This window comes from Myxine glutinosa, chromosome 13 (genome assembly GCF_964187855.1).
Source record: "Myxine glutinosa chromosome 13, kmMyxGlut1.1, whole genome shotgun sequence".
Lineage (NCBI taxonomy): Eukaryota > Metazoa > Chordata > Myxini > Myxiniformes > Myxinidae > Myxine > Myxine glutinosa.
In genome coordinates this window covers 16,825,296-16,852,577 of record NC_136273.1, presented here as the reverse complement: position 1 = coordinate 16,852,577, position 27,282 = coordinate 16,825,296, and the positions used below count along the sequence as shown (strand labels likewise).

General features: G+C 43.5%; 1 protein-coding gene across 1 annotated transcript in view; it reads right to left on the bottom strand.

The window, feature by feature from the left end:
- Positions 1–27,282, bottom strand: part of LOC137438313 (SH3 and multiple ankyrin repeat domains protein 2-like) — a 240,678-nt gene that overhangs the window by 89,584 nt on the left and 123,812 nt on the right. Inside the window, exons 6-8 of the mRNA XM_078767127.1 lie at positions 21,920–22,087; positions 17,063–17,179; positions 6,712–6,789 (exon numbers count right to left, since the gene is read on the bottom strand). Coding sequence (XP_078623253.1) covers positions 6,712–6,789; positions 17,063–17,179; positions 21,920–22,087 — 363 coding nt within the window. The remainder of the gene's footprint in view (positions 1–6,711; positions 6,790–17,062; positions 17,180–21,919; positions 22,088–27,282) is intronic.

The following is a 27,282-nucleotide window of genomic DNA, read 5'->3' as shown; positions in this document are numbered from 1 at the left end:
TCCACCAGGCTGAACAGTTTATGTTTTGAATCCCACTGAAAGGCTGGATCTGGATTCAGACCTGAACCAAAATCTACTTGTCTTGTTCTTGTCACCTAACCAACCCGTCCACCAAGCTTAGTCATAACTCGTCCATAACTTTTTTAAACATTATATATATCGCTTTTCACCCGAACTCTCAATGGTGAAGAATCACTTAATAATTAAATAATTCTCGTATCCGAATCCATATTCAGATCTTCACCAAAATCAAATCGATTCGTCCTTGACACACACCCAACCTGTCCATCAAATTTCGTCCGAATCCATCCACAACCTTTTGAGATATGTTTTCCACAGACAGACAAACAGACAGACAAACAAACAGACAGACAGGGGTGAAAACATAACCTCCATCCACCTTTGGTGGTGGAGGTAATAATAAATCAAAGCAAACATTTAATCAAATTTTTCAATCAAATTAACAGGACATATTCTGATTATTTATATATAACCGTATGTACTGTTTAATCTAGTGGATCTATGAGAGGGATCACTTGGTAGGGTTTTGAGAACTAACTTGATGGTTTGTGATGATTTTTCAGTGTGCACAGCCAAGGTGTGAAGATTACATACATCATCTCAGAATTTATCCACATCATGGCTCCTCGCAAATTACTTTGCAGTCTATATGGGCAATGGGGGTTCAGAGTTCACCGACTACACTCTAACCTTTGGGGATTCAGAGTTCACCGACTACACTCTAACCTATGGGGATTCAGAGTTCACCGAATACACTCTAACCTATGGGGATTCAGAGTTCACTGACTACACTCTAACCTATGGGGATTCAGAGTTCACAGACTACACTCTAACCTATGGGGATTCAGAGTTCACCGACTACACTCTAACCTTTGGGGATTCAGAGTTCACCGACTACACTCTAACCTATGGGGATTCAGAGTTCACCGACTACACTCTAACCTATGGGGATTCAGAGTTCACCGACTACACTCTAACCTATGGGGATTCAGAGTTCACCGACGACACTCTAACCTATGGGGATTCAGAGTTCCCTGACTACACTCTAACCTATGGGGATTCAGAGTTCACCGACTACACTCTCACCTATGGGGATTCAGAGTTCACCGACTACACTCTAATCTATGGGGATTCAGAGTTCACCGACTACGCTCTAACCTATGGGGATTCAGAGTTCCCTGACTACACTCTAATCTATGGGGATTCAGAGTTCACCGACTACACTCTAACCTATGGGGATTCAGAGTTCACCGACTACACTGTAACCTATGGGGATTCAGAGTTCACCGACTACACTCTAACCTATGGCGATTCAGAGTTCCCTGAATACACTCTAACCTATGGGGATTCAGAGTTCACCGACTACACTCTAATCTATGGGGATTCAGAGTTCACTGACTACACTCTAACCTATGGGGATTCAGAGTTCACCGACTACACTCTAACCTATGGGGATTCAGAGTTCACCGACTACACTCTAACCTATGGGGATTCAGAGTTCACAGACTACACTCTACCCTATGGGGATTCAGAGTTCACCGACTACACTCTCACCTATGGGGATTCAGAGTTCACCGACTACACTCTCACCTATGGGGATTCAGAGTTCACCGACTACACTCTAATCTATGGGGATTCAGAGTTCACCGACTACGCTCTAACCTATGGGGATTCAGAGTTCCCTGACTACACTCTAATCTATGGGGATTCAGAGTTCACAGACTACACTCTCACCTATGAGGATTCAGAGTTCAGCAACTACACTCTAACCTATGGGGATTCAGAGTTCACCGACTACACTCTAACCTATGGGGATTCAGAGTTCCCTGACTACACTCTAACCTATGGGGATTCAGAGTTCACCGACTACACTCTAATCTATGGGGATTCAGAGTTCACTGACTACACTCTAACCTATGGGGATTCAGAGTTCACCGACTACACTCTAACCTATGGGGATTCAGAGTTCACCGACTACACTCTAACCTATGGGGATTCAGAGTTCACCGACTACACTCTAACCTATGGGGATTCAGAGTTCGCCGACTACACTCTCACCAATGGGGATTCAGAGTTCACCGACTACACTCTAACCTAATGGGATTCAGAGTTCACCGACTACACTCTCACCAATGGGGATTCAGAGTTCACCGACTACACTCTCACCAATGGGGATTCAGAGTTCACCGACTACACTCTAACCTAATGGGATTCAGAGTTCACCGACTACACTCTCACCTATGAAGATTCAGAGTTCACCGACTACACTCTAATCTATGCGGATTCAGCGTTCACCAACTACACTACAACCTAATGGGATTCAGAGTTCACCGACTACACTCTAATCTATGGGGATTCAGAGTTCACCGACTACACTCTAACCTATGGGGATTCAGAGTTCACCGACTACACTCTAACCTAATGGGATTCAGAGTTCACCGACTACACTCTAATCTATGGGGATTCAGAGTTCACCGACTACACTCTAATCTATGGGGATTCAGAGTTCACCGACTACACTCTAACCTAATGGGATTCAGAGTTCACCGACTACACTCTAACCTATGGGGATTCAGAGTTCACCGACTACACTCTAACCTATGGGGATTCAGAGTTCACCGACTACACTCTAACCTATGGGGATTCAGAGTTCACCGACTACACTCTAATCTATGGGGATTCAGAGTTCACCGACTACACTCTAACCTATGGGGATTCAGAGTTCACCGACTACACTCTAACCTAATGGGATTCAGAGTTCACCGACTACACTCTAATCTATGGGGGCTCAGAGTTCACCGACTACACTCTAATCTATGGGGATTCAGAGTTCACCGACTACACTCTAACCTAATGGGATTCAGAGTTCACCGACTACACTCTAATCTATGGGGATTCAGAGTTCACCGACTACACTCTAATCTATGGGGATTCAGAGTTCACCGACTACACTCTAATCTATGGGGATTCAGAGTTCACCGACTACACTCTAACCTAATGGGATTCAGAGTTCACCGACTACACTCTAATCTATGGGGATTCAGAGTTCACCGACTACACTCTAATCTATGGGGATTCAGAGTTCACCGACTACACTCTAATCTATGGGGGCTCAGAGTTTGCCTCCAACACTCTCACCTTACACAAAGTCAACTGCAAAGTAATTTGCGAGGAGCCATGATGTGGATAAATTCTGAGATGATGTATGTAATCTTCACACCTTGGCTGTGCACACTGAAAAATCATCACAACCATCAGGTTTGGTCTCAAAACTTTACCAAGCGATCCCTCTAATATATCCACTAGATTAAACAGTACTTAAGGTAAGATATAAATAATCAGAATAAGTCCTGTTAATTTGAATGAGAAATTTGATAAAGTGTTTGCTTTGATTACTCATCATTGTGATTGCATGACACTGTTCACATGAATATTAATCAAAAATGCACATTTGAAACACCATTGAACAGGCAATTGAATAAACTTTCATTGAACAGGCAATCAAATGAAATACAACATTCAATGAGCAGTTTATTCAAACTGAGACAGGATGATGTTAAGCTACCATACCCCAAGAAATTCAGACAATGGAAAAAAGCGCTCGCGATTATGGGTACCTATTAATGGGGTGTCTAAAATACTATTCCATCCCAAGATATTTTGTGTTAACATCTTTTTTCTCACCCAGGACATGGCAAGGAAAAAAAATCTACCACCAACCAAGAAAAGTACTGGAGGGGTCGGGGTGGGGTGGTGGGAGAGAGAGGCGGTACATTATAACCATGCACAGGCTACACCCTGAAATACGAAGACGCAAACGCTCCCCGGAGAGAAAAATAATAATTAAATAAAAGTTGCTTCAAATCAATGCAAAACCTCTGGGGAAAAATTGCAATTTTTTCAGTCGGACAAAATAATTGAACCTCGGTGGTATATAGACAACTGACCACTGCCTCAATCACGGCCTAATTATTTTTCCTTTCCTGGAAATATACGGGGTGGGCTATTTATCTATTCCCGGTTTTGAACCCCAGTAATTATGTTGCTAAGAAACTAAACAGAACAAAATATGTGCAGGATACAGGTAGTGTATATATTTCTGAATTCTACAAAATTAGTTATTTATTATTAGTAAGCGTGATTTCCATCATTTTAAGCTGTGGGCCTCCTTTTGCGATACTCCAAGGCCATTTTCTGTTGCATTCTGACCATAATTTCTCCAAAAGCTACTTGAATCCTCTCTTACAGGTCTTGAATGTTCGCTGGTTGAGTTGTTAGGGTTGTTAGGGTTAGGGTTAGGGTTAGGGTTATTCCAAAATAATTTGAATAATAATCAGCTTCATCGTGGGATATTCCAATGACTCAAAGCTTAGGTTTCAACTGTGTGAAGCCTTTCTTAGCAACAGAATTACAGGTGCTCAAAACTGGGAATAGATAAATGGCCCACCGTGTATATAACCTCCCACTTTTGAGCTCTTTCAACCAGCAAAATAATAAATGTTTACTATTTTGGGGAAATTGTGGTACTTTTTTTTCCACAGGCTTCTATTAGTTACACTATAATTTAAAAAAAAAAACACTGAAAATTATTCCTTGCCATTTCCGTTCCTTGCCACGAAAAAACCGTTTCTTAGTAAGACTAGAATGGCAATGGGTAGAGGACATACCTCCACCAGGCTGAACAGTTTATGGTTTCTATCCCACTGATAAGCCGGATCTAGATTCGGATCTGAACCAAAATCTAATCGGCTTGTTGTTGTCACCTAACCAACTCATCCACCTACTTTAGTCATAACTCATCCATAACTTTTTTAAATATGTTATATAATTATCACTTTTCGCCCGATCTCTCAATGGTAAAGAATCACTTAAAAATTAAATAATACTCGTATCTGAATCCATATTCAGATCTTCACCAAAATTGAACCAATTTTTCCTTGTCACACACCCAACCGGTCCACCAAGTTTCATTCAAATCCGTCCATAACTTTTTGAGATATCCTGCTATGTATCGTTTTTGTCCCCATCTCCCAATGATGAAGAATCACGAAAAATATTCTAGTAGCCGGATCCGGATCAGGATCTTCACTAAAATGTAATCATTTCGTCCTCGTCACATACACTACATCTCTGCCAAATTTCGTCCGAATCCGTCCACAACCTTTTGAGATATTTTGTTCACAAACAAACAGACAAACAAACACACACAGGGGTGAAAACACAACCTCCATCCACCTTTGGTGGTGGAGGTAAAAATATTTTCTTAAAAATAAAAAAAAGGTTTTCTTGAAACAACAAAACCAGTAGTTAATTTTTCTCATCGTTTTCTTGTTTCAAGAAAACTTCTTTATTTTAAGAAAACATTTTCTTCCGATCACCATCCCCACCCACCCCCTCCCTTACACTCACCGCCCCTCCACCCTCTCTTGCTCTCGCAATCCCCCCAACCTCCCTTCCTCCAAGCATTCCCTCCACCACCTTGCACTCACCATCGCTCCAATTCCCTTTGCATTTTGTAAATTTTGAAAATCAGCAATACTACTCCATACGTCATTTTTACCCATGAAGTCAGAGTGTGGAGACCGAGTGAACCAGGCATTGCAACCTCAGATACACCTTTAGATTTCACTGACAACAGTGAGTGACAAGATAAGGAAACGAATTAATGGCATGATGAGGAAAGCAGTGGGGATGAAAATGAAGGCCTAATTGGTTCAATTGATGCAAAAGAACCATATTGTTGAGGCGTGTGCACGTAAGATGAATGAAAATCAGTGACATACAGGAGATAGCAATCAAAAAATCTCAGTAACTGTTTATGCAATACATGTTGGGAAGGTTTTGCTGTATATCTGAATCTATAGCCCATAAGCGATTCGCTCTTATATTAGCATTGGGCCTTCTACCTTGAAATTCAAGTGTTCCCACGCATTCCTTAATTACCATCGCTGCATACGTGCTGTTGCACTGTCTGAGTGAGACGAGTCTTGGTAGTAAAGCCTGTGGATACCTCTGGTGATCCCGCCAAAGTCACAGATGACAGGTTAGGGTAGGAATTTGGCCAAAGTCAGACAGACAATGGCTGTGGGATATTTGACATTCAAGAAACCATGTTTCCACTGAAATGTGAACGACCTTTCATTCAGAGAAGAAATGAAATGAAACAGATAAGGGATATGGAAACGAGAGAGGGAGGGATTGAATATTGGGATAATTTAGTTACATCGATGTAAAGGCAAGAAATATTGGGATACTTTGGTTGTTCCATCCAATGACACTTCTTTCGTTTGCCTACAACTTCTACATTCTTTCAAAGGCCAGTCCAAGCATAGCTTGATCTTCAAGAATGGTGCTGGTATATAACCCGTGCAAGCGACGGTCGACTTGATTAACCTTGTTGAATGAACAAACTCAAGGAACCTTCAGAGCCCGTGATAACGGGATAAAATGTGTCCTTTAAACAGCAGCAAGTCTTTTTAAAGTGCAAGCAGCAGGACAATGGCAGGCAGGAATCACCCCCTCCTCAAAAGTGGAATAAAATGAGGTGAATCACACAAATACAAAATGCCTGATCATTATATCGTGAGATTTTCATGGGCAGCAAGAAAAAAAATATTGGGCAGGGTTTTCAATCAATTGTGCATGTAAGGACAGTTACCAATTAATAAAAGAATATATCACCAATTCCACCTGAAATGGTGTCTGGTTGTTGTAGTTCCTCACATCCTTGTTCATCCCTCGGTAAAGCAGCACACGTGTACAGCTCTCCTAAGAACAAGTACAAAGTCGTGGAAGTAAGGAAGATTAACTTGGAAGAAGTAAAACAATAAAAAAAAAACACCTTTAGAGGCCATTTTCCCCCGCAAGCGGGGGTTGGCCTTTTTCGGGAACCGTGGTAGTTGTTGTTTTTCGGTCCCCTTTTTGAAGCAATGTTTTACGGCCGGATGCCCTTCCTGACGCCAACCCTTTTTGCCGCCTTTAACGACAAGCAGGGAATTACCAGTGAACTGGTACTCAATTAGCCGACCTCGGAAGGATGACAGGCTGAGTCAACCCCCCTGGCGTTAATTCAGCGATCGACCGGGTTTCGAACCCAGGATCCTAGGATCCTAAGCTGACACCCTAGCCGCTAGCCCAACACCAGGGAAGAAGTAAAACAATAACGGATTAAAAACAGCCGAGAGAACATTGGTGGTCAGAGCATTATTTTTATCACGATATTGGGACCTCAGGTTTTCACTCAATGATATGCCAGACCATTGACTGATCTCTGGAAGCTTATACCTGTTGCTGCGCTTGAGCATTGAGGAGTAACCAACAACAACAACAACATGCATTTTAAGGCCATTTCCCCTGCTAGAGCGGGGGTTAGCCTTGCGGTCCCCATGACAATCTTCTCTATTTTGCCCTATTTTCTGCATCTCTCCTTGTTAACCCCCTTGCCCGCATTTCTTCTTCCACCATCTTTAGCCAAGTCTTTCTCGGTCTTCCCCGTCCTCTACTTCCTTCTACATTCATTTCCATCACTCTTCTCAACCAGTCACTTTCATCCTTCCTCAACACATGACCAAACCATCTCAACATGTTTCTCTTCGCAGCATCCATCACAGGCTCTATTCCCATCATCTTTCGCAATTCATCATTTGTCTTCCTCTCTCTCAACGATACTCCGCACATCCACCGAACCATTCGCATTTCCACCCTTTCCAGCCTTCGTTGCTGCTCTACGTTCATTACCCATGTCTCGCTCCCATAAATCATAACACTTCTCACACATGCAGCATACACCTTTCCCTTCAGCTTCAACGACACTCCCCTCCTCATCAGCACGCCACTCAGTTCCCGAAACTTCTTCCATGCACATCTCACTCCAGCAACCGTTGCCGAGACTGATCCACCTTCTTCACTCAGCATGTCTCCGAGGTAGCAAAATGTTTTCACACCTTCCAGCTTCACGCTGTCTCCAAGATCCAACTCAACATTTCCTCCATCCGCAGCTCCCTCTGTGCACACCTTACATTTGAATGTAGCTGCCACACTGGTTAATGACCCTCTCAGAACACTACATTTTTGATGAACCCACTCAGCGCACATTGTACATTGAATGGAGTTCACTCCGACACCCTTCCTGCACACAGCACATGGCCACTTCCCAGTTCTTTCCACCTCACCACATGCTTTCCCACATGCCATCACCTTCGTCTTTCCGATATTCACCTTCAGACCTTTTGTCTCCATACATTCCTTCCACTTGTTCATCTTTTCCTTCAGTCCATCCAGACTTTCCGCAATCAACACCAGATCATCTGAAAACAACAACTCCCACGGTAAACCCTCCTTTACGTTCTGAGCCAGCACCTCCATCACAGCTACAAATAGTAGTGGACTTAGTGCCGACCCCTGATGCACTCCCACCTTCACCTCAAACTCACCACTGTTCCCATCCTTCGTCCTTACAGCTGTGCGCGATCTTTTGTACATTGCCATCACTACTCTGATCAACCATTCTTACACTCCTAACTTCCTCAATGCCCATGTCAATACTTCACGTGGAACCCTATCGAATGCTTTCTCCAGATCAACAAACCCAAGAAACAACTTCTTCCACTTCTCCATGTACTTCTCCTGCAACTGCCTCACAATAAAGAGCACGTCTGTCGTTCCTCTTCCTGGCATAAATCCAAACTGCAACTCGTCGATCTTCACCTTCTTCCTTATCCTCCTCTCCAACACCCTTTCCAATACCTTCAATCTATGCTCCAATAACTTTATCGCTCAGTTCGAGCCACACTCCAGAGGCTCACCTTTCCTCTTGTATAGAGGGACGAGGGTACTCAGTTCCCAATCCACTGGAATGCGGCCTTCTTTCACCACCAGATTACAGATCTCTGTCATTCTCTTCACACCCCAACTTCCTGCTGCCTTCAACATATCTCCCACAACTCCCGTCGGCCCTCCCGCTTTTCTACTCTTCATTGCTTTTATCGCTTCCTCAACTTCCTTCTCAGTTATCTTCTCTGCCGGTCCTAAAACTGTGTTGCTCTCTATGTTGCCATCCCATTCATTCTCTGTATTCAACAGCATTTCCATATATCTTTTCCATCTTCGTTTAATTCCATCTGGGTCCACAACGATTTGTCCCACTTCATCCTTCAAGCAACTCACCCCCATCACATCACACCTCTCTTTCGCTATCTACTTTGCAATCCTGAATACCGCTCTCTGACCCTCTTCCGAATCCAAACGTTCGCGGAACATTTTCCTACATGCCTCCTGCGCCTTTGCTTCCTCTTCTTTTGCAGCCTTCTTGGCTGCCTTATAACTTTCATGCTCTGCTTTTTCTGCTCCCGTACCCTTCGCCTTCTGCCACTCCTTGAACTTCTTCATCTTTTCGTCGATCCTCTTTCCAACTTCATCATCCCACCACAATGTTTCCAAGTGCCTCGGTGGTCCTTTTGTCCATCCACATACCTCACCAACGGCTCCCAACAGACTATCTTTCATTGACCTCCAACCACTTTCAAGCTCAACCACATCATCCTCGACCATACTCAGCCTCTCTTTTAATGCCTCCCTTACTGTCACCTCTTTCAACCTCCACACCTTCATTCTCGGTTGGTACTTCACCCGCCTAGCTCTCCTCGCACCTTTCACCCTTATGTCGCAGACAACCAAGTGGTTCTGTGAAACAGCCTCCTCCCCCGGGATCACCTTTGTGTCCCGGAGGTGCCCCCTATCTCGCCTACGCACCATCAGGTAGTCAACAGTTGTCGTCGACCCACCTGACGTGTATGTAACAAGCTTATTATCCTCTTTCTGGAACTGAGTATTACAAATCAACAAATCAGCTCCATCAGCAAACTCCAAAATCCTTTCACCTTCTCCATTTCTCACACCATATCCGTAACCCCCATGAACTCCCTCAAAACCGTCCATACTCCTTCCCACATGTCCATTTAGGCCTTCTCCTACCACAACAACTTCCTCATCTTTCACGTTTTCCATCAGCTTCTCCATCGAACACCAGAACTTGTCCTTCTCTGCATCGCTCCGACCAACCTGCGGAGCATATCCCGAGATGACGTTCACCAAGAGCTTTCCAATCATCATTTTTACCATCATCAACCTATCACTCTCTAGTCACACTCACCACACTGTCTACAAACTCCTCAGAAAACAGGACACCAACACCATGCATGCCCTCCGGGCACCCTTGCCACACAAACTTGTCTTTTTGTCCCTGCCTACCCTTCACCATTCTCACACCACTTCCCTTCCATCTCGTCTCTTGCACACAACATATGTCCAATCTTCTTCTGACCAATACTTCCACCACTTCTCCTGATATCCCTGTCATTGTCCCTACATTCCATGTTCCAAACCTCAGAAACCGATCTCCACTTCGGGCTGTACCCTGCGCATATGTAGTTGTAATTGTCATGGTTCTCTTTTTGAGGCAATGTTTTTATGGCCGGATGCCCTTCCTGACGCCAACCCTCTTAGTCGCCTCTTACGACACGCAGGGATACGGTGTACCTATTCTAAACCAGGGTACACACTGGGAGCATTGAGGAGTAACCGCTGAAACCTATCTCTCTTGTGTTCTTCCTGACATCCTTGATCTCTGTTCCTTTCTCTTTCCCATCTCTCTTCAGTCTTTCACACTTCTTTCTACTTTCTCGTATTTCTCTTTGTATGTGCTAATTCTTCTTTCTGTTTTTGCATTTAGACCAAAAAGTTCCATCTTGGTTTTTGCAGACCACAAAACTTTTTGCCACATGTCTTCAGAATCTCAAGAGTCGTTTTTTTTTTTTTCTTTGCATACCTCAAACAGTACTCAAGGTGGGATTTTTTTTGAGTAATGGCTTCCTTCTTGCCACCCTACCGTACAGGCTAGACTTGTGGTGTGCTTGGGATATTGTTGTCACATGTACACAGTGACCAGTCTTTGCCATAAAGGCATGTAGCTCTTTCAAAGTTGCCATTGGCATCTTGGTGGCCTCTCTGATCAGTCTCCTCCCTGCTTGGTCATCCAATTTGGAGGGTCGGCCTGATCTAGGCAGGGTCTTGGTGCTACTATATGCCTTCCATTTCTTAATTATTGTCTTTACTCTGCTCCAAGGGATATTTAAAGCCTTTTAAATATTTTTATACACATCCGCTGATCTGTGCCTTTCCACAACTTTATCCGGAGGTCTTTTGAAAGTTCCATGGAAACCTACAGGAACAGCTGATTTTATTCTGAAATAATCAGAATCACTACAATTTAACACAGGTGGAGGCCAATTAACTTGGTGTGTGATGTTGAAGGTGATTGGTTACTAGTGAGCAAATTTACAATTGCTATTATAAGGGGGGTGGACAATTATCCAACCAAGATATTTCAGTTTTGTATTTTTAATTCATTTTCTGAAATTTGTAGAAGTTGTTTTTCACTTGGAAGTTGTGAGTTATGTGTAAATAAAGGTGGAAAAAGTCTGATTTAATGGATTTTAATTCCAAGGTAGAAGGCAACAAAAGGTGAAAAAATTGAAAGGAGGTGTAGAATTTCTGTAGGCATTGTATTTTGGTTTCATGCAACTATACACTCTCCTCAAAGATTATGAATCAGGATGAAAAAAGCAGTGAGATGGGGAAAATATTGTTGCGGATATGGAATTTGGCCTCCATATCCGCTTGTAAATATTCCCCTATTTCCCCAATACTCCCCAACTATCCCCAATCCCCCATTCCCTAGTCCCATTGCCTGTAAATAACACTCTGTAGAACCGACCTTCCCCTTTTTCCCCCATTAAATGTCGTGCCCAGGTCCACCGCATCTCACGTAGACAACTTTCGGACATCTTGCTAGTTATTCTTAGTCTATGTCAGTTAAGGACTCGTTTCCATTAATTCTGACTCTTCGTTGCACCAGAATGTGATTGTATGGCACCAGTAGTGAGTTTAGGACCTCCCCATACCTCCTCCCATCTTCCCCATGAAACAACAACAACAACAACAACAACAACAACTACAACAACAACTACAACAACAGAGGGGGGCGGCGCGGCGCGGCGCGGGGAGTGTGCATCCTCACTCCGGCTCGGTTAGCCGCCATTACCCATGTGCGCCGACGGGGTTACCACGAAGGGGCTGCCTGTCGGCCCCTCGTCAAGGGCGGAGCCGGTAACCCCCGCACCCAATGAGAAGCAACGGGCCGATTCCATCTGGGGCGGAGCTAACGAGCCGAGGGCGTGTCACTCCCCGCCGGATATACGCAGCCACTTACCGGACGTGACGTCAGATGCGCCCCCAGCTTGGAAAGACAAGTCGCGACCTCCGAGCGCTGAGCGACCTCCCCGCATCTTTGGACCGGACCGGGTCGATTTTGCCCCTGAGCCAAGGTGCACCTTGAGCCATCGACTACCCGCCTTCCTTGCCATCAACCCCCGTGTGAGTCAGTTTTGTCCTGTTTATCTGTGGTCTGTCGGGGCTAATATAAGACCGTAATTAAGTGCCTATCTTACTATGCTGTCTCTCTCATCCCTGTAATCTGACCTTCCGCAATATTATAACCTCCTCCGGAGGTCTTGAGAACTGAACCCTTGGTGTCGTGTCATTATACCCCAGCCGTTGTGTCCTTTTCCTCAATTGATTTAGCGTAGCGCGACTCGGCCAACGTTCGAGTATAATCGGGTAACTTGTGCGGACACGGCGGCCATTCCGCTCGGCCCACCATAACATCAAAGTCGTGTCTGTAACAATATGTATACTATAAAAGGAGCGTGTCTGGCTGTCTGTTTGCCATACTATTACTTGAGAATGCATTAACGGATTTCAATGAAACCAATGACAGTGGATTCAAAGAACTCTCAGGGAGGTCTCAGAGAGGAGGGTAAGCCTCTCCGGCCCCCATGGTCCAATAATGAGCATATTTTTTTTCGGACAACCATATCACCTTAAACAGAAAACTCAACATCATGAAAATGGGAGAAAATTATTCAAGTTATGATTAACTAGAACAATGTGACTGTGTCGCCAATATGCCTCCTCCTAGTCCCACAACGGGTAGATGCCATCACTCTGCATATGTATGGGTAGGGGATCATGTAGGGGATCATGTTTGTGAAGTTTCGTGTTGATCAGATAAGGTTTGTTTTTCCATCCAAGATGGCTGCCAAACCACGTGACCTATGACATCACCATTTTCAAACTATATGCAACAGTGCTATAAGATGATATTTGTAAAATTTCGCATCAATAGGGTGAGCGGTTTCAGAGATATAATTATTTAATGTTTTCCTTCAATCCAATATGGCTGCCAAACCATGTGACCTGTGATGTCATAAATTTCATATTTCAATACAAATGGTTCATAGATCATGTGCATGCAATTTCAGATTTTTAGGATAAGGAATTCGATTAAAACATTTTTGGCTGGTATACCACTTCACCTATGATGTCATCATTATCATGCTTTTGTTCCCCATTGGGAGTACTTGACAATGTGCCAAGTTTCAATTTTTTCCATTCAGCGGTTTCCGAGAAAGAAAATTTTAATTATTTGCTTTTAATCCAAGATGGCTGCCATACCACGTGACCTATGACGTGACAATTATCATAAAAACATTCTGCATGGGTGTGACTCCTACCGTGAAAGTTTCGTCTCAATCGGACATATGGTTGCTGAGAAAAACGAGCTTTAGCCAGTACGGACGGATGGACGGAAGTACAGACAGACGGACAACCCGAAAACATAATGCCTCCGGCGACTTAGTCAGCCGGTTTTTTTTTTTTTTTTTTTTTTTTTTTTTTGTATACAAGGTCGAGGCTCGTGAAAGAGCGAACATTAATCACACAGAAAGACAAACCGACACATAAAACATATAACATCGGGAGCGGTAGACAAGATGGGGAGAGAGGGGGAAGGACACAAACACAACATTTGAGAGCAGGGACCGAGAGACATGGAGACATCGAGAGATCTGAGAGAGGGCGAGGGCTTTGGGGGGGGGGGGGGCATGGGAAGGGGGCGGTGGGAGAGGTATAAAACATATGGACACTGCCAGGACTTCCAGGAAAGAAGTTGGAATTTCAAACAAGGTGGATCTGGGGTGAATTAGCGGGGGTAGAAAAGATCAAGGTTTTGGATGGGGGAAGATAAGAGATGGTGGTGAACAGCTGTTTTAAAGACCTGGAGGGAGGAGTGGGATTGAAGGGAGAGAGGGAGTTTGTTCCAGAGGCGGGAGAAAAGAGGAATGAAAGAGTGAAGGTGAGCAGAGAGCCGAGATTTCGGCAGTTTAACCATCAGAGGGTTGCTGGCAGATCTTGTGCGACCTGTAGGAATATTTGGGGGACAGAGCACAGAGAGAGCTGGGGGTGCAAGGCCAGAGAGGAGTCGGTAGAAGACAGAAAGACCACCTACCTGCCTGCGGTGAGTGAGTGAAAGGCCCTCAGAGATAGCTTCATCGCGGGAGATTCCAATAATTCTGAAAGCTTTGGTTTCAACAGCGTGAAGCCGAGCTAGGTGTGAGGCAGGAGCACCGGCCCATAGGGGAGAACAGTATTCCATTGAGCTGCGGATGAAAGCCTTGTATGTGGTGAGGAGCTCAGGTGTGCCGAGGAAGGACTTCGCACGACGGAGGATGCCCAGTCGGCGACTGGCTTTGGAGGCCAGCTTGGAAATGTGGTTTTCCCAAGAAAGATCATGGCAGATAGTGAGACCCAAAATCTTGAGCGACAGAACTTCTTGGAGAGGATTGTTGAGAAAGTAGATGGGAGGGTTGTCCAGTCGATCTTTTCGGAGAGACATAGTAAGAGTGTGAGATTTGTCAGGATTGAAAGACATGTTCCACTTGTTTGACCAGTCTGTGATTTTGTCCAGGTCTTCAGAGAGTGAGGAGGCAGCAGACTGCCGATCTGAGGGATGAGGAATGGAGCGGCAGAGAGTGGAGTCATCAGCAAAGAGATAGAGAGGATTTTCGAGAGAGTCAGAGAGATCATTGATGAAGACCAGAAAAAGCACGGGGCCCAGAACACTGCCTTGGGGAACTCCAGCCTGAACAGGAAGAGGAGATGAGAGAAACCCATTCAGGGCCACACGTTGACGACGACTAGAGAGGAAGTCCGCCAGCCATGCGTGGAGATTTCCATGGATACCAAAGGAGGAGAGTTTGGTGAGCAGAGCGGGGTGCCAGACCGTGTCGAAGGCACGTGATATGTCGAGGGAGACAGCTCTAATTTCCTGTTTGGCATTGAGGACCTCCATCCATTGTTGAGACAGCAGAAGCAGCATGTCCAGAGTAGAGTGACCTGGTCTGAAACCAAATTGATGATCAGAGATCAAGCCATTGGAGAAGAGGAAAGATGTCATATCCGAAGCAATGATGGATTCCATGACTTTGCTGATAATTGGGAGAAGGCTGATTGGTCTGTAGTTGCTAGGATCTGTTTTTGCACCTTTTTTGTGCAAAGCGGTGATGTTGGCTGATTTCCAAGCAGATGGCAGTTGACCTTGAGCAAAAGAGAGGGTGAAGAGAACAGAGAGAGGGTGAGATAGAGCAGCAGAGCAGGATTTTAGGACCCGTGGGCTGATGCCGTCGGGTCCAGTTGCAGAATCAGAGTCGAGGGTTGACAGAAACTTTTCCACCTTGTCAGGAGGAAAGGACACGGAGTCCAGGAGCAGCAGGGTACGACTGGGTATGGTGGGTACAGAGAGGGATGGGTTTGGGACACAAGATTTAGAGGCAAACACAGAGTTGAGGCATTCAGCTTTTTCACGTGCGGAGTCAGCTGTGTAGCCGTTTGAGGTAAGGGAGGGGATGGAGGGGGAACAAACACCAGAAACGGATTTGACCAGACGCCACCAGGATTTGGAAGAGGGAGACAGATAAGAGAGTTCGGTCTTGAGAATGGAGAGATATTGTTTCCTGGCTCTCCTGAGGGTGGACACACACTTGTTTCGGGCTTTGTGAAAGGAAATGAGATTTCCTTCCGTTGGATTTGCTTTCCAGGAGACGAAGGCAAGTTGTTTCTGGGCAACAGCCTCACCACAAGATTCCGTGTACCATGGACGTGAGGAAGGGTATGACAACTGAAGACGAGATGGGATAAATCTGTGCATGAGAGAGAGCAATTTACTTTGGAAGAATTCCCAGGATGAGTTGATGTCAGAGGTGGTAGAGATGGGAGACCAGTCCAGATGATTGATGGCTGCTTGAAGACCGTGCCAGTTGGCCTGAGTGAAATGCCAGACTCGTCGACGCTGAGCAGGCTCCCTGAGGATGGTCAGAGAGATGTCCACTTTAACAAGGACATGATCAGTTGATCCGATCGGAGCAGCAGTATTTTTTGTTAATTAGGTCACAATCCGAAAAAATAGGTCAGGGACACGAAACAAATATCACATGTGATATTGAACTTCATTGAAAATACACTTCAACTTCATTGAAGATACACTATTATGATGCAAGAACATAATGGTAGGCCAAGCGGTCTTTGAGATTTGAGCTGAGACAAAAAATAAAACGCATTATTTTATTCAGACTGCCATTTGACCTTGACCTTTAACATGCAGGGGTAAGATGTAAATGAAGCGTAAATGCCATGCACCATACCTCGAGATAAGACAATTTCGTTATTATCGTATAAACCTTAGTCGAGTTATGGTAAAACACATTAAAATGTCTATAAAAGGGTCATGACCTTAAAATTATGTTAAGGTCAAAAATAATTATGTCAACCACACATTATTTGTACCGTATTCCCATTATTGATGTAAAATGTAATTCCAAAAGTACCAGCCAGATCTGAGATGCAGCTCGGACATTGGCAGAAAAAAAAAACAGGAAGAAAAAAGAAAAACCAAAAACCCAAAAAACCCTGAATGGTGGTTTAGTACTCCTCTGGGTTCTATGAAACTCTGAGGGAGCATTCCAAATTGAGGGCACCAATTGTAGAAACAAACCCTATAACATGTATAAACATCCCCCTTTCCAATAGGGGGAGGCTTTAAAAATATGCAAAGGGAGCATCAAAACAAAACCAAGCATTCAATGCTTACCTGGTGATAGAGTGCACAAATGTGCAGGGCTGTGTTTCCAGCTGCATTTTGAGCAATCATGTCTGCTCCATAAAAAAGCAGGTGTTCAAGATGCTGTACATGCCCATATCTGCAGGCCTAAAAGAAGAATGATGTGCAATGTAAACGGATGCAATTGTTTATCTGTGGAGTTAAACCATTAGGCGATAGAAAGTAGAGTTCATTTCAACAACAAAAATTTGACACTGTGTAATTTTGCATCGAGTGCAATATAATTAATCAGGCCACCTTCAGGCCTCCTCTGTTAAGCATTACCACTCAGACATACACATGAAAAGACGTCATCATGTTGTCAAATTTAAGGTTATTCACACATATCGGATAAAATCTTTCCCAGTGGAAAATAATGGGCGAAAGATAGCTGACCCAACCTTTCTACAATGTAGCACAAGGACAGCATGGTGTTTCATGCAATCACAAAACAGCGTTTAGAGGGTAGGAAAAGGAGGACAGGGGCACAAATTTGTCACAGACGAATGACACTGCAATTAGTTAATAACACAAATTTTTGAATTTTAACTTTTGTTTAGCCAAGGCCAGAAAAAAGAAAATAATTAAGGCCAGTCACTTATTGGAAGAAAGGAGAAAGTTGTGGATATAGATAGAAAGATTTATTACAGTGAGTATTTCATTTTGAAGCCTGAAATGAAGAGGGAAACTAAACGAGAACCTCCAATCCCTTCCCCTTATACTCCTTTTCCAAAGAATGAAACACATAACCTTGGATATTCAGTGCCTTCAGAAAGTATTCACACCCATTACTTTTTCACATTTTGTTGTGTTACAGCCTGAATTTAAGATGGAATAAATTGACATTATTTTGTCACTGATCTACACATAATACCCCATAATGTCAAAGGGCAATTTCTTTTTTACGAAAATTTTACAAAATAATTTTTATAATGAAAAGCTGAATTGTCTATTTTTTTTTCTTTCTTTTCTATACGCAGTCATGGCTCATGTAAGAGCTAACACATAGAACAAACAATAAAGGGAGCAGGATATAAGAGGGGGAAAGAGAGGGAAGCACAATACCAGTAGAGAATAGGGACATCGGGAGATCTGTGGAAGGGAGAGGGTTGGGGCGGGGTACACGGGATAAACAAGATGGACACTTCAAGGACTTTCAGGAAAGTCATCAGAATTTGAAGGAGATGGATTTATGGTGTATTAACGGGGGTAGAAAAAGATCAAGGTTTTGAATGGGAAAAGATAAGAGATGGTGGTGACAGCTGATTTGAAGATCTGGAGAGAGGTGTGGGATTGAAGAGATTGTGGGAGTTTGTTCCAGAGACGGAAAAAAAGAGGAATGAAAGAGTGAAGGTGAGCCGTGAGTCTTGATTTTGGCAGTTTCACCAAAAGAGGGTTGCTGAAAGATCTTGTGCATCCTGCAGGAATATTTGGAAGATAGAGCACAGACACAGCAGGGGGTGCACGGCTGGAGAGGAGGCGGTAGAAGACAGAAAGACCGCCATCCTGCCTGCGATAAAAGAGTGAAAGGCCCTCAGAATCAGCTTCATCGTTGGAGATACCAATGATTTTGAAAGCTTTGGTTTCTACAGCGTAAAGCCGAGCTGGGTGTGAGGCAGGAGCACCAGCCCAAAGGGGAGAGCAGTACTCCAATACTCCATCAATCTGCGGATGAAAGCTTTGTGAGGAGCTCAGTAGTGCCGAGGAAGGACTTCGCATGACTGAGGATGCCCAGATGGTGACTGGCTTTGGAGGCCAGCTTGGAATTGTGGATTTGGCTTAGAAAGTTATTGAGTCAATAAGTATTCAACCCCTTGCTACGACACTACAAATTGAGCTCAGGTGCATCCAATTTCCTTTGATCATTCTTGAGATTTCCTTGAGTCTCTAAAATCATTGAGTCTCTAAAACTTGATTGGAGTCCAACTGTGGCCAATTCAATTGATTGGACATGACTTAGAAAGAAAAACACTTTTCAATACAAGGTCCCACAGTTGACAGTGCAGAAACTCCACCACGAAGTCCAAGGAGCTGTCCATATAACTCTGACATAGCATTGTGAGGAGGCATAGATCTGGGGAAGGGCATCAACATTTCTGGAAAGGTGAAAGTTCCCAAGAGCACAGTGTAATTCCATCATTAGGAAATGGAAAGAATATGGAACTCCATGGACTCTTCCTAGTGCTGGCCGTCCGACCAAACTGAGCAACCAGTCGAGAAAGCCCTTGGACAGGGAGGTGACGAAGAACCCAATGACCACTCTGACAGAGCTACAGAGTTCCTTAGATGAGATGGGAGAACCTGTCGGAAGGACACCAGTCTCTGCAGCACTTTACAAATCTAGGCTTTATGGGAGAGTGGCCAGACGGAAGCCACAAATTAAAAAAAGGCACATGCAGCACGCCTGGAGTTTTAAAAAGGCATGTGAAATACTCAGAGCATAAGGCAAAAAATGATGTGGTTCCAAAAATTACAAGGGTACCTACAGAAAGTAAATAGAAGGAAGTTTAATGCAGGAGGAGGCCCTTTGACCTATCATGCCTGAACCATATTCAGAAAACCCAAGGCTCTTTGATCGATCGATTTCCACTTGGCAGGGAGATGTAGCCCAAACTTGTGTTTGTTTTTAAAGGTTAAAGCAAAAGCAAAACACGAAGGACTTGAGCATGGCACTGTATACAGAAAAGCAAAAAGACCACTTATTCTCCGCTACCTCTCTCTCTCTCTCTGCTTTTTTTTATGTTGAAGGCTCCAGTCACGGACTATATTCCTCATCGAGGCCAGGCCTTAAATAAATAACTGCATAAAGAGAAATAAAACAAAGAGAATGTAAATGTGAGTGAAAAATGAGTATGAAAAGTGTATGATGAAAAGTGTATGATGTTTGTTTGCAAGAAGGATTGAAGCTAGCCTGGTAGTTATAGTTTGAGTGAAACAGAAAGTAAGACCAGCAATCCTAACACGGAGCGTGTAAGATGGTTCCGGGCACCACTTTAACCTAAGTCCGAACAGTATTATCACTCTGAGCGGTTGCTGTCAACAACCTACTACCTAAAAAACCGGTCCAACCAGATGGGTGTTTTTTAGGAGACACCATCTCCTTCTTTACTGGATAGCCGTTGGCTCACTAAGGAAGCTCATCCGCCCTTTAATAGGTATTGTTTTTTGTCCTGCAGGGTGTCACAGTCACCCTCCCCACTGGCAAGCCAGTAAGGGTAGTCGGTATAGTCGCTGACTCCCTGACCATACGGTTGGTAGCACTGGGTTACATGTTACCAGTGGTAGTCAAGAGACCAACCTGTCGAAAAGTCTGCAGAACCGACCGACCTGACTTTACAACTTATATACTCGATGAAAGAACATTCTCAAAGAAACGACTCATAATGACAAGAACATTTTCACCAGAGGCCGCACTCACCTCCAAGCTAACCTGGGTTCAAATCCTGACTCAACTATAAATTGTCATCCCAGTGTTTCACAGGCAGAGTGATTCATCAATGTGTGTGCCTTTCGCCGAATGGACGTTAAACTGGCGTCCAGTCTGCCGGAATTAGTTAGTCGATGTTAAAGATCCCACGGTGTCCTTCATGAAGAGTAGGCGAGTTATCTCCAGCAACATGAACAAATTAAATTCCTATCTCCGGCATAAAGACTGGAATTCTTCTTTTGCTCCAATGAAGGGTTAACACCCGAAATATCAGCTTGCCCTTGCTTCCCACGACTGTTGTACCCATCCGGCGACACATATCGACAATAACCTTCAACAGCAAGACTGGTTCTGCATTCTGTATTCAGAATTTGATTGTCCATTGTATTGTCTAGCTGAGCTGAGACAATACCCATTGTCTTTCAAGTAATAAATTGAAGTGAAAACCAAGAGTATTTCCATGATTCAGTCCAGTATGCACAGTTATTTGAGTATACATATGAGAATCTTCAGTAAATATAAAATTGCATTTTGCTTCATGCCACAAAAGGCTCACTGCATCATACAGTCGGTTGGTAGACTTTTGTGAAACACAAGAGAAGACCCAAAAATATTGGTAGACTCAGGGATGACCTGGAAAAAAGGGCCTTTGCCAAATGTGTAATATAAAACCAAAAAACTGCAAAAGGCCGACCAGGATAAAAGTCTGACATCCCAACCCAACGTGCAATGGCAGCACATATTGTGATGGCATTGGGACCGGGGTAAAGCAGGACAAACATGACAGCACAAGTGCACTACCACCAGGGACACACTAGGGGGTGAGTAGGGGCAAGGGTGAGCGCAACAGCTGTTGTTTTTGATGAAGAGCCCTGATTTAAAAATCCTGAAGGGGTGAGGTGACAGCTGGAACCTATAAAAGCAAGAAAGGTGATGTGCATTGTCTTTTTGGCACTCGGAAAGCTAGTCACAAGAAAAGACAAAGCACCAAGAGGACAGATTGTTGCCAAATCCTATCCACTCAATATTTGAACAACAGTCGCCCAACAGGCGCAACAGTCCCAGCAGCAATTGTATTACATAATTTAATTAGCCTTGTGGCATGACAAAAGTCCAGGAATTGTGCATATCATGGGAACTGCTATATGTGCATTATTATTATTATTATTATTATTATTATTATTATTATTATTATGATTGCCAACAATATATACTACCTGTCATTTATGTTATTAATGTCAACAACTATTAATACCTGCTGCGTCCTGATCTGTTCAGTGTACTCGTACGAGCTCTTCCATGAGCCTCGACTACGTACACAAAAAACATCATGCTACTGTCATGTTAAGATTTTACATATGCATATTGCCAAAATAATTAAGAACCTGTAATGTTTTCCACATCAATACCGCAAGTCTCACCTGGTGGACTTCAGTCCAGCCATTCTCATCTGCGCAGCCAAGGGAGGCATGATCATGAAGAAGCATTTCACAGCAGTCTGGGTCACCTCCAACGATAGCTGTGTGATAAAGCGGAGTGAGGCCATGGCTGTCCTTCTGATCTGGACTTGCCCCGAGGTCCAATAATGTCTATGGATAGGAAAAGAAAAAAAAGAACAAGTGAAAGGAAGGAGAAGAATGGAAAGAGGTGAGGGTAAAACGTGCAAGAATGAAAGAGGAAAAAAAATATTAAGAGATCATTCTTAAGTTATGGGAGAGCACAACTTCAGTCATATAAATGAACAAGAAAACAAAATAAACAATACCCACAGGCAATGATGGCAAGTAGTTCAACAAAGATATAATCTATCTCTGAAAACAACCCATTAAATGCACACACAGCTGCATTTTGGACTGTTGACTGGTAAAAGAAAATCAATTGCCATTTGTGAACTGTCCTTTCTCCTTTCATCTATGTTCCCACCAAAGGGAATCCAGAATCAAAAATATGAATAAAATAACCCTCCCCATCATATCAGAATCTTCATCACAATATAGTACGTACATACAAAACTCCTACTCTGGATTCTCACTCTGCGCATATAAATATATATATATATATATTGTATATATATATATATATATATATATATGTATATATATATATATATATATATATATATATATATATGTATATATATATATATACACACACACACACACACATATGTATACAGTGCATTCTGAAAGTATTCAGATCCCTTTACTTTTTCACATTTTGTTATGTTGCAGCTTTATGCTGAAATCGTTTAAATTCATTTTTTCCCTCATCAATCTACACTCAATACCCCATAATGACAAAGAGAAAACAGGATTTCAGAAAGTTTTGCAAATTTATTACAAAGAAAAAACTGAAATATCACATTGACATAAGTATTCAGACCCTTTCCTATGACACTTGAAATTGAGCTCAGGTGCCTCCCATTTCTCTTGATCATCTTTGACATGTTTCTACACCTTGATTGGAGTCCACCTGTGGGAAATTTAAATGATTGGACATCATGATTTGGAAAGGCACACACCTGTCTATATAAGGTCTCACAGCTGACAATGCATATCAGAGCAAAAACCAAGCCATGAGAACCCGAAGGTCACTATATAAGGTCTCACAGCTGACAATGCATATCAGAGCAAAAACCAAGCCATGAGGTCGAAGGAACTGCCTGCAGAGCTCAAAGACAGGATTGTGTCGAGGCACAGATTTGGGGAAGCCTACAAAAAAATCTCTGCTGCATTGAAGGTTCCCAAGAGCACAGTGGCCTCCATAATTCTTAAATGGAAGAAGTTTGGAACAACCAGGATTATTCCTAGAGCTGACCGCCCGGCCAAACTGAGCAATCGGGGAAGAAGGGCCTTGATAAGAGAGGTGACCAAGAACCCGAAGGTCACTCTGGCTGAGCTCCAGAGATCCCGTGTGGAGATGGGAGAAACTTCCAGAAGGACAACCATCACTACAACACTCCACCGATCTGGGCTTTATGGCAGAGTGGCCAGATGGAAGCCTCTCCTCAGTGAAAGACACATGAAAGCCCACTTGGAGTTTGCAAAAAAGCACCTAAAGGACTCTCAGACTGTGAGAAACAAAATTCTGTGGTCTGATGAAACCAAGATTGAACTGTTTGGCCTCAATTCTAAGCGTCATGTCTGGAGGAAACCAGGCACCGCTCATCACCTGCCCAATACCATCCCAACGGTGAAGCATGGTGGTGGCAGCATCATGCTGTGGGAGTGTTTTTCAGCAGCAGGGACTGGGGGAGTGGTCAGGGTTGAGGGAACAATGAACGGAGCAAAGTACAGAGATATCCTTAATGAAAACCTGAAACAGAGCGCTCAGGACCTCAGACTGGGCCGAAGGTTCACCTTCCAACAGGACAATGACCCGAAGCACACAGCCAAGACAACGCAGGAGTGGCTTAGGGACAACTCTGTGAAGGTCCTTGAGTGGCCCAGCCAGAGCCCTGACTTGAACCCAATCGAACATCTCTGGAGAGACCTGAAAATGGCTGTCCACCAACGATCCCCATCCAACCTGACAGAGCTTGAGAGGATCTGCAGAGAAGAATGGCAGAAAATCCCCAAATCCAGGTGTGCAAAGCTTGTCACGTCATACCCAAGAAGACTCGAGGGTGTAATCGCTGCCAAAGGTGCTTCAACTAAGTACTGAGTTAAGGGTCTGAATACTTATGACTTATGTCAATGTGATATTTCAGTTTTTTCTTTTTAATAAATTTGCAAAACTTTCTAAAATCCTGTTTTCTCTTTGTCATTATGGGGTATTTAGTGTAGATTGATGAGGGAAAAAATGAATTTAAATGATTTCAGCATAAGGCTGCAACAAAACAAAATGTGAAAAAAGTGAAGGGGTCTAATACTTTCTGAATGCACTGTGTGTATATATATATATATATATATATATATATATATATATATATATATATATATATATATATATATATATGAGAACCCGAATATATATATATATGAATTTATATATATATATATGAATTTATATATATATATATATATATGAATTTATATATATATATATATATATATATATATATATATATATATATATATATATATATATATATATATATATATATCATTTTGCTCTGATAATATATATATATATAATCGGGAGATTAAATCAGACGCGGACGTAGCTTCAGGACGTCGATCTTTAATTTTCGACAAGCTTTCAACCAACAAAGGTCTTCTTAGTCGTCCCCAAGTTCAACGGAAGTTCAACTCATCCATTTGAAGGATGAGTTGAACTTCATCCTTCAAATGTGGAAAGTCAGGTCATCCATTTGAAGTCTGATTTGGTGTCAGGACCGGTCACCGTAGGTTTACAACCACTCTTCCTGTAGAGGGAATCTCTTTTGTTATCGAGAATGATTTGGCCGGTGGTCGAGTTTCTGGAAATCCGATGTTTGTTGAAAAGCCTCGTATGGAAAATAACACCGCACAGTTAGAGCAGAAGATTCTGGGTATCTTTCCATCCTGTGCCGCGACTCGTGCTATGGGTAGGAAACACTCTGAAGAGAAGGAGAAGGAACTGACGTCACGTTTTGCACAGTCACGTCTTGTCGAGTACCCTGAAACTAAGTGTCAGCACACACAAGTCATGGATGGAGGCAATATTGGCAAGCTCTTTGTAGGTGGACTGAACTTTGACACAAGTGAAGATGTTCTGGACTCTGTCTTTGGCAAATATGGACCACTCTTGGAAGTGCTGCTGATAAAAGACAGGGAGTTGCAAAAGTCGAGAGTGTTTGGCTTTGTCACGTTTGAAAACACAAAGAACGCCAAAGATGCCGAAAAGGATTTGAATGGCAAGGATTTGGATGGTCGGACCATAACAGTAGAGAAGGCAGGCCATGGGCGTCGAGGGGGCTACAGAGGAGGAAAACGGGGAGGTAGTTTCAGGGGTGGCTATGGCTCCCGGGGTAGGAGTAGTAGTTTTTGTGGCGGCCACAGTGGTGATTACTACGGAGGCTCCCAGAGTTACGGCAGCTCCCGAAGGAATGAGTATCAGGGTAGTGGCCGAGAAGGAGACCGCTATTCACGTGACTACAGCGACAAGCGCTCCAACCATGATTATTATGAAAGTTAGGAAGAGTTTGAAGCACTGAATGCTGCGGAGTAGCTGAGTCAAGATTTCTACCTGGATTAACCTGTGAACTCAACATTCTTAAATGCGTCCACACAGCGAATACTTCCAGGCCTCACCAACTACCATGAAACATGGCTCCCAGCTCAGCCTCCTTCAAAAAGTGCTATAGATTTGCTTTGCTTTGGATTTTTGATCACAACCCCTTAACCTTCATTCAAAAAATGAAAAATAAAAACCAGAGGTTGATGAGATGGAGTTTGGCTTTGCAGGAGTTCAACTTGGAAATTGAGCATGTAAAGGGCAGGGACAATGTCGTTGCTGATGCTTTGTCCAGAGTGAACTGACTTTGGAAATTTCTGTAGGTTGTTTAGAAGTTTTGTTGCTTTATTTTGGGAAATATTGATTATCGTTGCTCACGGGAATTGATGATTTGGGTGTGAGTTTTACTTTTGTTTGTTAAAAGAGTTTTTGCATGCAAAGAAAGTTTTCACTATGTTCAAACTTTCTTTCTTGAGGGGGGGAAGTGTTACGGATTCGTCACTTCCGTTGTTGTGGTTTTCATCCACTGTAAACATTTTTGATTCCATGTACTATTATTGTTTTCAAAAGGTTTGTTGTTTATGAACTGTTTTCAAAAGGTGAAAAAGTTAAGAGTTAAAAGAAACCGAAAACCGTATCGGATACCGGACGACGACGAAGAAGAGGAAGACGGAGAAGAAGGCGGAGCGAGTGGAGTCGGACAAGAAGCATAGTTGCTTTGCAGTCTGGAGCAAACATTGACGAGCAAGAGTCACAAGTGAACTTTGGGTTTCCCAGGAAAGGGATTCCTGCGACAGAGTTGTTATCGCTGTGACAGATTCACCTGCGTGTCAGGTTTTGCGATTGATTCCGAAGAGAATCCTCGTCGTGCCGTTACGTCTCGAGTACGGGCCATCGGCCATTTTGACTTGCGCGCTTTGTGCGTCGAGCAAGGTTTCTTTGCTTCGCTTCAGCCGTTCTCACCGCATTCAGACGTTTATCTGGTGTGTGTGTGTGTGCAACGCGGATTTTGAAGGTAAATCTGAGGTTCGCCGACTGTGAGCCGTGAAACGTCCATACCCGAGGGTGCGATTTCCCAGTCGCCTGGAGGGCGCCTTTGGATTTCCCTGTCGCCTTGAGGGCGCCTTGGTGCAGCTTTGGCCGTGTGGCTGTGGCCGTCATCCTAACGGGATTCTGGTCTCGATTAGACATCGTTCCGACGATCGCTGGAGCGGATCGACTTTGGCTTGAAGCCGGGATCGACTTCGGCTTGAAACCGGAATCAACTTTGGTTTGAAGCAGGGAAAGAGACATTGGGAATGTTCTTGGTTCACTCACTTGGAGCACAGTGAGTTATATGTTACGAAACTGATGGTACCATCATAGGATATATATTGATTGTACTTTTGATTACTATTATTGTTATAGTTATTCTTGTGTGATCTTAATACAATATTTGTTTGTTGGTAGCAATTGGTGTGGCTTCACCAGTGATCTTGGACATACAGAATAACACATTTTTCTGCCGGGACTCTTCTCGGGGCTCAGAGGTACACCGTGACCAGGGGGTTGGGGAGGAGCACGTAACATTTGCAAGAGAGAGAGATTAAAGCTAGCCCGGGAGCTATAGTTACGTGGAACTAGGGTG